General features: G+C 48.6%; 2 protein-coding genes across 2 annotated transcripts in view; both read left to right on the top strand.

Annotated features, from left to right (window-relative positions):
• LOC309523255 (uncharacterized protein) overlaps positions 1 to 15,922 on the top strand; it is a gene marked incomplete at its 3' end in the record, with an annotated part of 579,053 nt that overhangs the window by 282,182 nt on the left and 280,949 nt on the right. The gene's annotated exons all lie outside the window — the stretch shown is intronic.
• LOC309523309 (uncharacterized protein) overlaps positions 8,449 to 15,922 on the top strand; it is a 38,319-nt gene continuing 30,845 nt past the window's right edge. The window contains exon 1 of the mRNA XM_082207105.1: positions 8,449 to 10,448. Within this exon, the coding sequence (XP_082063231.1) occupies positions 8,551 to 9,597 (1,047 nt within the window). The 5' untranslated portion in view covers positions 8,449 to 8,550 and the 3' untranslated portion in view covers positions 9,598 to 10,448. The remainder of the gene's footprint in view (positions 10,449 to 15,922) is intronic.

The following is a 15,922-nucleotide window of genomic DNA, read 5'->3' as shown; positions in this document are numbered from 1 at the left end:
ACTGGGCCAGGCAAGTTGGGAAAGCACTTCCAGAGACCTTCCACTGCAAGGAACAGGTCTAAGTGCAATGGACTCACAACTTAGAGCTGTGAGCACCAAACTCAGTTCCAAAAGTCAGCGGAGCACAGCAGAGTATGAACCACACGAACGACGGTTCTGAAATATAACTTCTTTTATTCTTCTACAGCTACTGCAAAACTAAAATAAACTACTAAAGACAATCGGAGACGCTGGACTGCATGAGTGTTACAGTTGCTTGAGCAGTCACCTTATCTCTATACAGATAACACTCAGATTCCTACAGGCTGGAGCGGAAGAAGTGATGAGCAAATTCCATCCCCTCCTTTCTGAAACACTGTCAGCAGATTCTTGCAATAGGAGGGGTGAAATATCCACATTGGCTCCATCCGGATGTTTCGGACTACAACTCCACCTGTTTGGGGAAAGCTGTTGTAAGCTTCTGTTTATTGCACTCCACTTCTTCACAGGCATTTCCATCCTGACAGGGCCGTCCCATCCCATTTCGCCACCTGCGGTGAAACGGGAATATGCCGCTCCCTGCCCCCTACTGCTGCCCCCACCCCTTCCAATGCCACTGGAATGCCATCTCTCCCACTTGCTCAGCTCAGGGAGAACCAGGGTGCTCCTCCAGGTGTTGCTGTTCATCTTCTCTGTCCTGTGGTGGCGGGGGGGGGGGGTGACAAGTGGGAATGCTGCGCACCAGAACACCTTGGTCTCACCCGTGAGAGGGGGGCATTCTGGCAGTGGCAGAAGTGGTGGGGCAGGCAGGACTACACCTCTTGCTCTTCTGCTATCCGAGGCAGGTGCTTTACCTTACCTCATTGGCGGGTAGGTTCTTCATCCTGAGCTCCAAGGTACTAGAAGGCCTTGTTATTTTTGCACACTGATACTGCTACTCTTCTGGAGATGGTCTCAAAAATAAAACACACATGATGATACAATGTAATCATGAACATTATCTTCAGAAATCAAGATTTAGCATTTTTCAACTAGCAACTGTTGACATGCATCTCGAGATCATTGTCTCCTTGGGAATTTGTCAATGCATCTGTTATGATATACTTAGCAGGAACATCTAAAATGGCAATATGCAGTCTGATTCTGTGTGTATCATTTCATTGGAATTGAGTTCTACTGAACATTACTCTTTACATGGGTATGGGGGGGGGACACCTCAGGCATGGAGTGGAGAAATGTGGCCCTCTGGGCCTCTCTCTCTGCTCCTCAGGCCTCTCAGACCATACACCCTATTCAAAGCACAGCTCTCCCCAGCCTCATTGAGTTATTTGGCCTGGCTGAATGTGACCTTAAGAACATAAGAACAGCCTGCTAGCCCCAAATCTGTAACATTGTGTATTTTTGTGTTTGTATATTGTAAACTGCCCTGTGATACTTGGATGGCAGGCGGTCTAGAAATTTAATAATAAATAAATCCCACCTCTGCTTGAGCAAATTTGCTTAGCGTTGAGGATTCTAACAGGAAGACTACATGAGCTTTCTCACAGCCCAATCCATGTGGATAACATCAGAAGTCATTTATTTATTATTTTATTTGTTAGATTTAGATTCCACACTTCATCAAAGGATCTCAGGGCTGTTTACAATATAGAAATGCAAGATCATGATGATGCGGACAACACTGTGGCATGGATGCACGCAACATGTTGCACTGAGGCTGCATCTCTAGACTGCACTAATGCAACATGGCTAGTGCTCACTGTCAGTGGGTAACCAAGGTGTTGTAGGAAAATGGAGGGGGGGGGTTTGGCTTTTGCTGCCCAACTCCCCAAGGGACATGCATCACAGGAGGCAGTCTGAAACAGAAATTTGAGTGTGGCTTCTCTCCTGGCTGCCAGGATACCTGATAATGTTTTGCTGATTGCATTATCTGGGCAGCCTGGCCATTCTTTTGTGATTGTAAATACTTTTGTGATTGCAAATACCAGCCCCTGTCAACCTAGCAGTTCAAAAGCACGTCAAAGTGAAGGTAAATGGTGTTTCCGTGAGCTGCTCTGGTTTTGCCAGAAGCGGCTTAGTCATGCTGGCCACATGACCCGGAAAAACTGTCTGCGGACAAACATCGGCTCCCTTGGCCAGTAAAGCGGGATGAGCATCGCAACCCCAGAGTTGTTCACGGCTGGACTAAACTGTCAGGGGTCCTTTACCTTTTAACCACTAAACTAAGCTAAAGGAGCCAATGGCTTGACTCAATATAAGGATTTTTTTTTCTACATTCCTCTGTTCCTAGTTTTTTTCTTTCTCTGTTTCTCTCTTTCTTAACTTTTGGAAGGGGACAGTCTTCTGGACATGGAGATGCGTTATGAATTTATCTATTTATTTACAATAATGTTTATTAAATGTTCAAATTTTACATTTCAAATTAAACATCTTTTATTATACCATGCGTTCATTGACTTCCCACACCTTCCAAGGTTCATTTAACTTATCCACCATTCCTGCACATCTAAATATATCCTTCTAATTTAATTTTCCTATTTTACATCAGTTCAAAATATTTATACTGTTGAATTACTTTAATACTGCCAGTGTTTTTAACCGTGCACAATTATTTTCAATATACTCAACAAAAAAATTATACTTCTCTTTAAATACCTGTTCTTCTTGTTCTCTTGTTCTACTTGTTAGATCTGCTAATTCTGCATATTCTATTATCTTAAGCTGCAAATCTTCCTTACTAGGGACCTCTCTCACTTTCCAATTTTGGGCTAACAAATTCCGAGCCGCTGTTGTAGCATACATGAATACATGTTCCTGGGAACAGCTGTCTGACCAATTCCTAACAGAAATGCCTCTGTGCTTTTTTTTTTTTGGTGGGGGGGAGTTGTTTTAAACATTTTTTTCATCTCATTATATATAATTTTCCAATATACTTTAACTTTTTTGCATGTCCACCACACGTGGGAAAAAGTTCCTTCTACTACGTTGCATTTCCAACATAAGTCCGATTCCACATAATACACCTTAGCCAATCTACTCAGAGTTAAATACCATCTATTGATAATTTTCATATAATTCTTTTTCAGTGTGTGGCATGCAGTAAATTTCAGATCATTCTTCCAAAGTTTCTCCCAGAGGTTTAAGTCTATATTATATCCTATATCCACTGCCCAGTGGGTTTTCGACACTTTAACCAGCTCATCTTTTGTTTCCCATTCCAATAATAGTTTATACATTTTGGACAATAATTTTTCCATGTTTGTCAATAGCTCTTTTTCAAATTGAGGAGCTTTGGTCCAAAAAGCAATTTTTCTTATCTAATTTAAACATACCATGTAATTGGTGATACTGTAGCCAGTCAGTAACTTGGCTCCTTACTTCTTCCTTTTTTAAAAAATATAATTTTTATTAACAGGCCAATCATATCACATCAATTCCAAGTCACAGTTCCAAATTATACAGCCAATTTTTAAAAAATTTTGTTGGGGGTACCCATACTTCAAGCTCCGAAAGGGGTCCGAACATCACTCTTGCTGCTGCTTTAATTAAACAGTTCTATCCAGTTCTGTCCAGATAGTCTCTTTGTTATTTTCTCATCTTCTTGTTATTATCATATATTCCTTTCTTTGTGATCTCTGATAATCTTCACAAGCGGGTTATAATAATAATTTATTACGGCCATAGGCCCATACAGATAAAAACAAGACATAAATAACAGCTTGTGCACGTGGGAAAAAACAGCCGCTAAAACACTACTATAACAATAAAATACTATAAGATGGAATGGCATACTACGCCTTAATTAGCTTGTGGTGCTCCTTGGCAACGCTTTTGGGTAAGGACAGCGACCAGGAACCTAGCCACTTTCAGGGTCGTATGGGTATCCTTATCCTGCAAGATTTGGGCAAGGTGGAATTTTGGTGGGGTACCCTCTAGTTTCTGTATGATTGATCCCAACAAATTTGCCCGTGGCACCTTGAATAAGGGGCAAGTGAACATAATGTGCTGAAGCGACTCCGGTGTCTCCTTATCACATTCGCACATGGCTTGGCCCTTTGAGAATCTATGTCTCAAGACATTGGAGGGAAAAACGTTAAACCTCGCTTTGGTGAAGGCCAGGTTGAAAACAAGCGGGTTGAAAACAAACATTCCTGTGTGGATTTTACACTCTCCAAGAATCATATTTCATAAAGGACAGACGCCATTTCCACACCTCCGTAGAAAATCCACACAGTCTGTCCGTTGATTTCCACAGGCTTGCCAATCTATATCTCAAAGGGCTCTGCCAGGTCAAGATCACATTCCGATCACCATACATTCACATTCCACTGACCCTGGTCCTCCTCCCCCTCGTCCATCTGTGCGCAAGCCTGTCTTATTTGTAACTGCGTCATAAAGCTTTCTTTCCATTCCTCCATGTTTCCACCAGTCCTGTCTTTAATCAGTAATTGCTTTCCACACAGTTCTTATTTTCCTGCTTGTGATTAATAATTTGCAACAATTCTTCTCTCTGGAGGGGAGGGTTAATTTTTCCATGTTTGTCAATAGCTCTTTTCCAAATTGAGGAGCTTTGGTCCAAAAAGCAATTTTTCTTATCTAATTTAAACATATCATGTAATTGGTGATACTGTAGCCAGTCAGTAACTTGGCTCCTTACTTCTTCCAGTGGTTTCAATCTGGGTTGGCTAAGGGGTCCAGAATACTCCCTTCAACTTCCTCCTGGTTTTCTTCCCCCCACCAACGTGTGCATGCCTCAGCATTCTCTGCCACCGAGCATACTCACACCTCTTTGTGCTGTTTTGGGGTTTCTCTACCCCCCAACCCCCAGATATTTTTTTTATACTTCTGCAAAATCTGAGGGTCCCCCCCCCCCCCCAGCCTGTTCTTGTGCATGGTGGTTACCTTTCGGCTGCAAATGGACTCACACTTGGGATAACTGAGTTCACTAAATTAGCATATCATGATTATAAAGATATCAGATTATACTGTACTATATATGGAAAATCCCACACCCATCCCACGCAGTCATTCCTCCCTGCTGTTCGCAGGAATGATCACCACCACCGTCATCGTATACATTTATTACCCTCCCTTCACCACCTTGTCCCAGGGTGGGTTACAACAACTTTTTAAAATATCAAAAGTTAGATATCAAAATTGAAAAGGAAAAAAGAAAACTGTTAAAACAGATTAGCAGGGTACGTTAAATCTGCCTCTCCTTTCAGAGAAACGCCTCGCTTTGTCCTCAAGGTGGCGCTCTGTGACACCCCCCCCACCTCCCACTTCTGCCTTCTGAGGGCGAGTGCCTGGAGACCTAGAGGCGAGAGCGGCGGCAAGCCCAGCCAATCGGACGCTTCTTCCTGGGCTGCAAGGCCAATGAAGGCGCCGGAGTGGCGCAGTAGAGGCGGGCCGAGTGAGGCCGTGCCCAGGTTAGGCTGAGGTGGAGGCATCGCTCCCTTCCAGCCTAGAGCAAGTGAGGGAGGGAGGGAGCAGCCGCCGCCACCACTGCCGCAGCTCCATCCTCGCTCGGGATTGCGGATGGTGAGAGGGGCGGCTCGCCAGTCCTGCACCGGCCCGGCCTCCAGGTAAGCGACGCGTGGGAGGTGCTGAAAGTGGAGCTGGTGTGGGGTTGGTTGTGGGAAGCGTCCCTTTCAGCGAGGTTTTTTTGGGGGGTGTAAGATGGGGGCGATGGTGAGGGGCAGTGGGATTTCTGGTGCATTGGGGGGGTCTATGGCACAGGGCGTGTGGACGTGGTGGGGCTGAGGAGGGGAAAGGGTGGTGCGGGGGTTTTGGGAGGGAAAAGGGCTTCCCGATGCCTTGAGGGTCTGCTGGGAGCTTGTGGGGCGCAGGGCATGTGGAAGTTGGGGGGCTGAGAAAGGGAGATGGCGAGGCGTCCGGGGCATGAGAAGGGTGAGAATGGAAGGGCTGCCTGATGGACTGGGAGTCATCTGGGCAGGGACTGGGGCACCAGAGTTGGGCATGAGGAGGCTGGAGGAGAGAGCGGGCATGGGGAGGGGTGTGGGGAGGGCTTTGGGGGTATGGGAGGGTCATCTGATTTGAGGGGTGTTGCCTAGTGGGAGGGGCTAGATACGTGAGAGTAAGGAGTGGAACATTATCATGGGCTGTGAACTATGTTAGGGGATTGCATGCTAACATGGGGGGCATGGGGAGGGGTCCAGGGTTACTGAAAGGAAGCTTGGGGTCTATAGAGTGAATGGCAATTGAAGGCTGAGATGGGGGGGCGGTTTGGCGCAAAATGGGTATAGTGAGGAGTTTTGGGGTATGAGATGTGTGAGGGATGAAGGGCTATTGGATGGATTGAGGGTTGTCTTGGGATGTGTAAATTAGGGGTTGAGCTGGTTTGCGGGCTGTGCTGAAGGTTTAGATGCTGAAATATGGAGGGGCTTGGCTTAGGCATGAACAGGGGTAGAGGAGTGAAGGATAGGGGCAATGAGAGGGGCCCTCACCTTGAGGGGCTGAGTTGTGGGGTGTCTGGAAAAATGTGGGTTGAGTTGCATGACTTGGGGGAGCATAACTTGGGGTGGTGAGGTTCCTTTTAGGGGGGGTTGTGTGCGAGTTAGAAGTAGAAGAGTGTGGTAGGTTGGTGATTGCATTTCACTTTTTCCTATGGCCCCAGGCATAACAGGAACATGGCCCCAAAAAGGTGGCTTATGAGAGAATATGGCCCTCACATTTGGGGTCTGTCTGCAGAAGTAGGAAGGGTTTGGGTTATGAAGGGATGTTGGTAGAGAAGTGATGGGTTGGAGCCTAGGGAGAATTGGGGGTTGAGGAGCCAGGAGTAGGAAGTGGGAGAAGGCACCAGAAGGGTTAGAGTTGTTTCATGGGTTTGGGGTATAAAGGGTGAGTAGAGGCTGAGTTGAAAGGGAAGTACATTTTTAATGGGTTGAGGCTGCCTTGCTGGTGCTGCTGCTTGCGTGAGTGTTTGGAGGACCGCTCCCTTTCTGCCAACTCCATCTGGCCTAGGGGGCGGGGCCTGCATTCATCGCCACAGCATAAGAGGCCTGGGAGAGGCCTCCGGGACACGACTGCTGGTGCTGCTGCTTGCGTGAGTGCTGGGAAGACCGCTCCCTCTCCTGCCAACTCCATCTGGCCTAGGGGGCGGGGCCTGCATTCATCGCCACAGCATAAGAGGCCTGGGAGAGGCCTCCGGGACACGACTGCTGGTGCTGCTGCTTGCGTGAGTGTTTGGAGGACCGCTCCCTTTCTGCCAACTCCATCTGGCCTAGGGGGCGGGGCCTGCATTCATCGCCACAGCATAAGAGGCCTGGGAGAGGCCTCCGGGACACGACTGCTGGTGCTGCTGCTTGCGTGAGTGCTGGGAAGACCGCTCCCTCTCCTGCCAACTACATCTGGCCTAGGGGGCGGGGCCTGCATTCATCGCCACAGCATAAGAGGCCTGGGAGAGGCCTCCGGGACACGACTGCTGGTGCTGCTGCTTGCGTGAGTGTTTGGAGGACCGCTCCCTTTCTGCCAACTCCATCTGGCCTAGGGGGCGGGGCCTGCATTCATCGCCACAGCATAAGAGGCCTGGGAGAGGCCTCCGGGACACGACTGCTGGTGCTGCTGCTTGCGTGAGTGTTGGGAGGACCGCTCCCTTTCTGCCAACTCCATCCGGCCTAGGGGGCGGGGCCTGCATTCATCGCCACAGCATAAGAGGCCTGGGAGAGGCCTCCGGGACACGACTGCTGTTGCTGCTTCGTGAGTGCTGGGAGGACCGCTCCCTTTCTGCCAACTCCATCTGGTCTAGGGGGCGGGGCCTACATTCATCGCCACAGCATAAGAGGCCTGGGAGAGGCCTCCGGGACACGACTGCTGTTGCTGCTTCGTGAGTGCTGGGAAGACCGCTCCCTCTCCTGCCAACTCCATCCGGCCTAGGGGGCGGGGCCTGCACTACCATCACAGTTTAGAGGACAGAGCAGCTACCGGCAGCAATGGACAAAATAGTTTTAAATGTTTTAATTGCTTTTAATTTGCAGCACCTTAAATGGGGGTTGTTGTTTTTTATAATATTATATTATTTCATTATCTGCTGCAAATGTTAAAGATGTTTATATATATTTTAAGGTGTTTTAAAGGTGCTTTTATTGTTTACTTTGTTGTACCACCGTGAATGGTGGTTTTTATTTATGTATTTTTGTTTGTTCCATTTTGTTTTGTTTTTGGGGTTGGACACTGAGTGGGGCGGGATTGGTTTTGTTTGGGCATAATTGTTTTGGTTGTTTTGTTTTCTATTTGTAAATGGAGGTTAGTATGAGGCTTGGGATTGCGACCGTGGAGGGGCGAGGGAGGTATGGCGGTGGGGGCAGATGTTATAGGCGAAGGGGATCGAGATATGGATATGCTCGTACCCCTTCCAATCTGCGCCCCATCCCAAGAGACGTGGGTAGGGTGAGCAAGGATTACTCACCTCCTTCACTGGTGTTGTGCAATGCCAGGTCTATAGGCAACAAAACTGCTACCCTGCGAGATTTCTTTATCTCGCAGGGAGTTGACCTGGCTTGTGTGACGGAGACCTGGGTGCGCGAAGGGGTAACTGTTACCTTACGAGAGATGGCGCCCCCGGGTTTCTCCGTCCTCCACCAGTCACGGACTGTGGGCCGGGGGGGAGGGGTGGCAGTATTAATCCGGGAAGATTGTTCTTTCAGGGCTCTACCATCGCCATCGATCCCCGGCATTGAATGTGTTGGCCTAGTGTGGGGCTCCGAGGAGAGCTTGGCTGTCTGGCTGGTGTACCGGCCACCTAGCGCACCAGCAGCCACCCTGTCAGGCCTGCTGGAGGCGGTGGCCGGCTGGGCCTTGGAGTTCCCTAACCTATTGGTATTGGGAGACTTCAACTTCCACGCTGATGCCACTCCCTCCTCACAGGCTCTGGACCTGGTGTCTTCCATGGCGACACTAGGGCTCTCCCAGTTTGTTTCGGGCCCCACACATCAAGCAGGCCACACGCTGGATTTGATCTTTGGCGCCGGTATAGATGTGATCATGTCTCCTTCGATGAAGGTGCCATGGTCTGATCACTACGCTCTGAAAGCCAGGATTGACTTTCCACCCCCACCCTGCTTAGGTGGCGAGCCGATTTGGGCTCGCCCGCGGAGGCTGATGGACCCGGATAGATTCCGTCAAGCCTTGCGGGACCTTGCTCCCCCTGGCGACTCATTGACTGAGCTTGTTGAGGGCTGGAATACCCAGCTCCTGGCAGCCATCGATGAGATCGCACCTAAGCGCCCTCTGCGACCCCGCAGAAACCGGGCTCCCTGGTTTACCGAGGAGCTTCGGAAAATGAAGCGGGACCTCAGACGGCTGGAGCGAGTATGGCGGGGTGCCCGTGACGGAGCCTCAAGAACATCTTATAGGGTTTTTATGAAAACCTATGAGATGGCAGTGAAGGCTGCTAAGAAGTCTTACTTCTCGGCCTCCATTGCATCCGCTAGCTCTCGCCCGGCGCAATTATTTAGTATAATTCGGTCTTTAACGTCCCTTGAAGGACAGCCAAATTTAAATAACAATCTGACACACAGCTGTGAGGCATTTGCGAGCTTTTTGCGGAGAAGGTCCTGTTGCTCCGCCATGACCTCTCTGCCAATTTGGATACAATAAAGGAACTGGAGGCCCCTCGACTGTCCTCGGGTCCAGTATTGGACCACTTTGACCGGATATCTCCAGCTGATGTGGACAGATTCCTCCAAGCTGGAAAACCCACCACCTGTCCTCTTGACCCGTGCCCGTCATGGCTGATTAGAGCGTGTCCAGACGAGGTGCGGGGCCCCCTGGGGGATATCATCAATTTGTCCCTTGGCACCGGGATATTCCCAGGGGAACTGAAGGAGGCGGTGGTGCGTCCGCTCTTAAAGAAAACATCATTAGATCCCTCAGATCTATCCAATTACCGCCCGGTCTCGAATCTTCCATTCCTGGGTAAGGTGATTGAGAGAGCGGTTGCTGAACAGCTTGGTAGGTTTCTGGATGAAACATCTGCTCTGGACCCATTCCAGTCCGGCTTCCGCGCTGGTCATGGGACCGAGACGGCTCTGGTCGCCCTAACAGATGATCTCCGCAGGCAGCTGGATCGAGGCGGGTCAGGGCTGCTGATTCTTCTAGATCTGTCAGCAGCCTTTGACATGGTCGATCACGAACTCCTGGACCACCGCCTTGCCGACGTGGGGATCCAGGGCACAGTCCTTCAATGGCTGCGCTCGTTTCTCTCTGGTCGGGGACAGAGGGTGGCGCTTGGGGGGGAATTGTCATCACGCCACTCCTTGGTGTGTGGAGTGCCTCAGGGTGCAATTCTCTCCCCGATGCTTTTTAACATCTTTATGCGCCCCCTCGCCCAGCTTGTCCGGAGTTTTGGGCTGGGTTGCCATCAGTATGCTGATGACACCCAACTCTATCTGTTGATGGATGGCCATCCTGACTCGGCCCCAGACACACTGACCAGATGTCTGGAAGCTGTGGCTGGATGGTTACGTGGGAGCCGGTTGAAGTTAAATCCTTCGAAGACAGAGGTCCTCTGGCTGGGGCGGGAAGATATGGGATCAGGGGGGCAACTCCCATCTCTTGCGGGGGTGCAATTAGTGCCAGCACCGTCCGTTAAGAGTTTGGGTGTAATCTTCGATACCTCCCTCTCTATGGAGTCGCAGATTACAGCTATAACAAAGGCGGCATTTTTTCATCTCCGCCAAGCTAAGCAGTTGGCCCCTTATCTCTCTCGTCCTGACCTAGCCACTGTGATCCATGCGACGGTCACCTCCAGACTGGATTATTGTAACTCGCTCTACGTGGGGCTGCCCTTGAGACTGACCCAGAAACTCCAGCGGGTGCAGAATGCCGCGGCGAGACTCCTTATGGGGTCTTCGCTGCGAGAGCACATTCATCCGGTATTATACCAGCTGCACTGGCTCCCGGTGGAGTACAGGATCAGGTTTAAGGTGCTGGTTTTAACCTTTAAAGCCCTATACAGCCTAGGACCCTCGTACCTACGGGACCGCCTCTCCTGGTATGCCTAACAGAGAAACCTACGGTCTGCAAATAATAACATCCTCAAGATCCCAGGCCTCAGAGAGGTTAGGCTGGCCTCAACTAGAGCCAGGGCCTTCTCGGCTGCAGCTCCAAACTGGTGGAATGCTCTGTCAAAAGAGACTAGGGCCCTGCGGGACCTGACATCTTTCCGCAGGGCCTGCAAGACAGAGTTGTTCCGCCAGGCCTTTGGTCAGGGCGCAGCCTGACTCCCTCCTCTGGCAACCTGCACATAATTCTGCATAATTGGTTGCCATCAATTTGATTTAATTAATTTTATAATGAAATATTTTAGATTGTGTGATTATTTGACTGATTATTTGATTGTTGTTGGCCGCCCTGAGCCCGGCTTTGGCTGGGGAGGGCGGGATATAAATAAAATTTATTATTATTATTATTATTATTATTATTATTATTATTATTATTATTATTATGTTTGGGTTGTGTAATATTGGGGATTAGAGAAGCGTGTGGGTGCTGGGAAGAGTTAGGCGGTTGGGGTAGAAAGGTATGCGGGAGTGGGGCAATGTGGTTAGTTCAGAGATTTGTGGTATGAAAACTCTGGATATGGGGGAGTGGGGTTGGAAGTTGGGGGCAGAGGTGTTGGAGGTGTTGGAATAACTGTACTGTGAGGGATTTGGATTGAGATTTTAATGTTTGGGGTGTTGTTTGTATGTGACAGGTGGAATTTATGCAATGAATTATCCTGAATTTGCAGTGGAGAGGATATAGGCAGTTTGCTTTGTAGGACAGTTGAGAACAGGAGGCTTGGGATGGGACCATTGAAGATACAGGCTTCATGTGGATGCTGGTGGTGTTGGTAAGGTGATGGTCAATAGAAAGATTTGGGTCATAGGCATGGTTGGTAGGCGGTCGTTGACCTTGAATAAGTGTAGGATGGGTGCCAAGCTGTGGAGGATACTGCTTTAGGTGTCAGTGTCATCGGCCAAGGAACAGTCCATCTTTGGGTCAAAGGTGGGTGACATATATTGAGTGGAGGAAGAATGTTGCATTGGGTGCAAGGTTAAGTGACCTATGAATAGGTATGGGCACTGATGGGTAAAGAGCTTGGAGTCCTCAAGAGGGGTGGCATGACTGTTACCCAGTGCCACCTGGAGCAAAGTCACTACAAAATAGGGGCAATGTTCTTGTGGGCTAGGAAAGGTGTAAGTGATCCATTCTTTGCTTCTGTGTGTAGAAAAGACTCCAAATAAGGGTGACATCTGTCTCGTGGGAGCCGTAAGATCTCCTAAGGAGAGAAACCTTTTGCTTTGCACCTATTGATCCCCATTGCTCTCCAGTGCTTAAGATGTCTTTGAATGTAATGTTCTGTCAAACGCAGGCAAGTATGTAAGCTGTGATTGTGGAGGTGGCTGTTGATGTGTGCTCGTCTTGGGTGGAGTGAGGTTGTCGTCCTGTCCTTGTTTGTCCCCGCAGCCCTCTGTCACTGCCTTCTCTCTCTCCCTGCCCCCCCCCCCGCTCCAGAACCACAGGCCTGGCAGAGAAGCCCCATCGCAGACGCAAAAGAAGGTAAGAGGATGGGCATCTTTCCTCCAGACCCTTCCCCAGTTTAGTGCTGACAGGTTCAGTAGCCTGTATTGATCTTGCTTTCCCTGTTCTGTAGCAGTGCCTTTGTGTGTGTCTGTTCAGAAACTTGCTGGAATATAATGGTGCCCGGCACGCTTCTCACTGTGCCGATAGACGTCTTGTGCCGATAGAAATCTTGAGCTCTCTTTCTCAGCTCTTACCAGAGTAACACAGAATATCGCAGCAGCAGAAAACGTGCCTTGTGTGTGTATAATAAAACAGAGACTGCACACCAGCTTCGTGCTAATCTCTAACAGTCTTTAATGAGAAGAAAAAACATCGTAAATCAGCCCGGCGAGAGAACAGACATCCTCACGGCTCTCAGCCAAAAACGAAAGTAAACTCACACACAAAGAAAGATTCCCGTATGTGAACAAAACCACGCCTCAGAATATGAGACGTCACACAGAACTGTTTAACCCTGTAAGTTCTGATTCTCCTCACACGCCCTCTAGTCTCGCATCCTGAGGGAAACTGTGAGTACAACTCACCCCAAACACAACCCTTCATAGAACTCCCCGTGTCGCTGGAAGCTCAAGGGTTCTCCCGGCTCGAACAATACTTGAGCCGTATCCAACCTGCCTGGACACTCTGACATACATTCTGGAAACATATGTCCAAATGCTTGGTTCTGGACTTAAACTGTCCAGATTCTGCCAACTTAAGACAAGGTTGATTGTCTTCCCAAACAGTGATGGGTAAGCAACAATCCCCACAGATCTCTTGGACCAAGCAGTCCAACTCCCTGCACAAAACAGACAACGCACTGAACTCAGCTTCAGTGGAGGAAAGTGCAATAAGACTTTGCTTCCGGGACTTCCACCCAACCAGAGATCCCCCAAACTTGATTACCAGCCCAGACAGAGACTTCCGGTCTCCAAGAGATGCCCAATCACTGTCACTCCAGCACGTAAGTCATGCATCACCTTCAGCTGACAACGTGAGGCAAAAATCTTTGGTATCCTGCAAATACCTCAACGCTCTCTTGATGCCTAGCCAGGCATTCACACTGGGCTTTGTAGCCTCCCTGCTGAGCAGATTCACAGCAGACGCTGTGTCTGGTTTGCTCCACTGAGAGAGATACAACAGACTCCCTAGCGCTGACTGAAACACCTCAGGGTTTTGGAACTCAGAATGCTCCCCAAGCTGACTGCCCTTCACGTAGCTTGTCTCCATGGGCATTCTGACCCCTGCACAGTCAGACATCCGGAACTTCTCAAGCAAATGCTCAATCTTGCCTTTCTGACTGAGCAAAACACTTCTGTTCTCAGACCTGTCTATCCTAACACCCAGATAAACCTGAACGGGACCAAGGTTTTTGAGCTTAAACTGCTTACCAAGCTCTTTGGTACAACCTTGCACCTGTCTACCTGTCTGTGCCGTGTACAGAAGGTCGTCCACAAACACCAGGATTGCCTCCTGTGTCTCTCCTGACCCCTTCAGGTACAGGCAACTGTCTGCAAGACTCTTCCGGAAACCCAAACTTTCCAGAGCTTCATTCAGGCACATGTTCCAATTTCTGGCCGACTGCTTCAAACCATAAATAGACTTGTGTAGCTTCCACACAACACCTGGCTCATTGCCCTCAAACCCTGGATGAGGTAACATGTACAGATCCTCCTTCAGATCTGAGTTAAAATAAGCCACTTCCACATCAAAGTGGTGCACTTGGTGCCCTCTTTGAGCAGCTACTGCTAAAAGCACACGCAAGGTCTCACTCCGGGAAGTAGGAGCATACACTTCGGTGTAATGCAGTCCCTTCCGCTGTGTGAACCCTCTGGCTACTAGCCTAGCCTTGTACTGTGGTTCTCCAGACGCTGTGGGCTTAATCCTGTAAACCCAACGACAGCTCACGGCCTGCTTGCCTGCTGGCAGCTTCGTGGTGGAGAACACCTAAGGACTTCATTGAGTTCAACTCCTTTCCCATTGCCTCTTGCCATTTCCTGGCTTCTGCTTCAGGCAACTGTTGAATTTCCTCAAAACTCTCTGGTTCGCACTGCGCTAAACCAACCCACATGCTGGTGACCTCAAACCTCTCAGGGGGTACCCCCTTAGTAGTGTGTGTGGAACATCTGAGCACTGTCTCAGGTGCTCCCTCTGACCCACTGGGGCCTGCTAGTGTGTCCTTGTCTTCAGAAGACTCCCTCTCTGACTTACTGTGTCTTCTGGCCTTCTGCACTTGACTAACGGGAGACGAAGGCTCACTTTTGGGCTCTCTTTTAACAGCCTGCAGAGATGCCCTTTCCTGTTCCTGACCCTGGTCAGAGACCCGATCCTCAGCAACAGGTTCCGCTTCTACCTCTCCCTCCTCAGCAGAATCAGACAGACACTCTGAGAGAACATCAGGATTCCCATGGATCCGTGTCCACCCACTCTGCTCACAGAACTCAGCACTCCTGCTGACTAGAATCCTGGACTGATCGCCTTCTGGATAGGCAAACATCCACCCTTTTGTCCCAGGCTCATACCCACAAAAGTGTGGGAATGTTCAGGGGTGCAGGAGAGGATATATTGTGAGATTATATCCTAATCCAACTTGTGCTAACAAGTTCCCAAAATATCAGCAGAGTTTATGACATTCCCCTTTAAGTTTGCAACAGTAATGTCTGCACAGGTTCGCTAGAACCTCTATAATAATTACTCTGGTAATTTCCCCTTTTGTTCCCTCTTAAAATACAAGACACGACACAGTCTTTATAAAAGTATAAAAGAGTTTACTCACGTTCTGTTCACAATATGATCCCAGAAGGCAGACAGGCTTAAAAAGGTAAAATACGTTGGCACGCATATATATGGTATGAAAAGAAGAAAATTCATAAAGGGTTTGAAAACCACATCTTCCGAAGGTCATTGATAAATGTATGGGACAGGTATAAAAATTTGTTGGAATCTAAACTCCCCCACTGGATTTCACCTTTAGAAGTGATGAGCATAAAAAAGATTAATATGAGGGGGAGGTGGATAACATACGGAGAATTGACAGTTAAAGAAGGGGGGAAATGGAAAATGAAACCCTATGAAGAAGTAAAAGAATTTGTTTATGATTGGTTGCATTACTATCAGGTCTGTGAAATGTTTAAAAAAGATTGTAAACTGTATGGATATGGAGAAAAAGAATCAAAATTCCAACTAGAGGTATTGAATAATGAGTATAAAAATCTGTCAAAAATGTATCAAATGTTGCTGGAGTGGTATACAAAAGATGAAGAGGTTAAATCGGTAATGATACATTGGGCCAGAGAGTTTGGTTATAATATACAATATGATGAGTGGTCAAAATTATGGAATGAGGGACTAAAATTTACGGCATGTACAGAGCTGG

This window comes from Podarcis vaucheri (assembly GCF_965113315.1).
Source record: "Podarcis vaucheri genome assembly, chromosome: W".
Classification (NCBI taxonomy): Eukaryota; Metazoa; Chordata; class Lepidosauria; order Squamata; family Lacertidae; genus Podarcis; species Podarcis vaucheri.
Note: the sequence above shows the minus strand (reverse complement) of the source record. Positions and strands in the feature narration are given on the sequence as shown.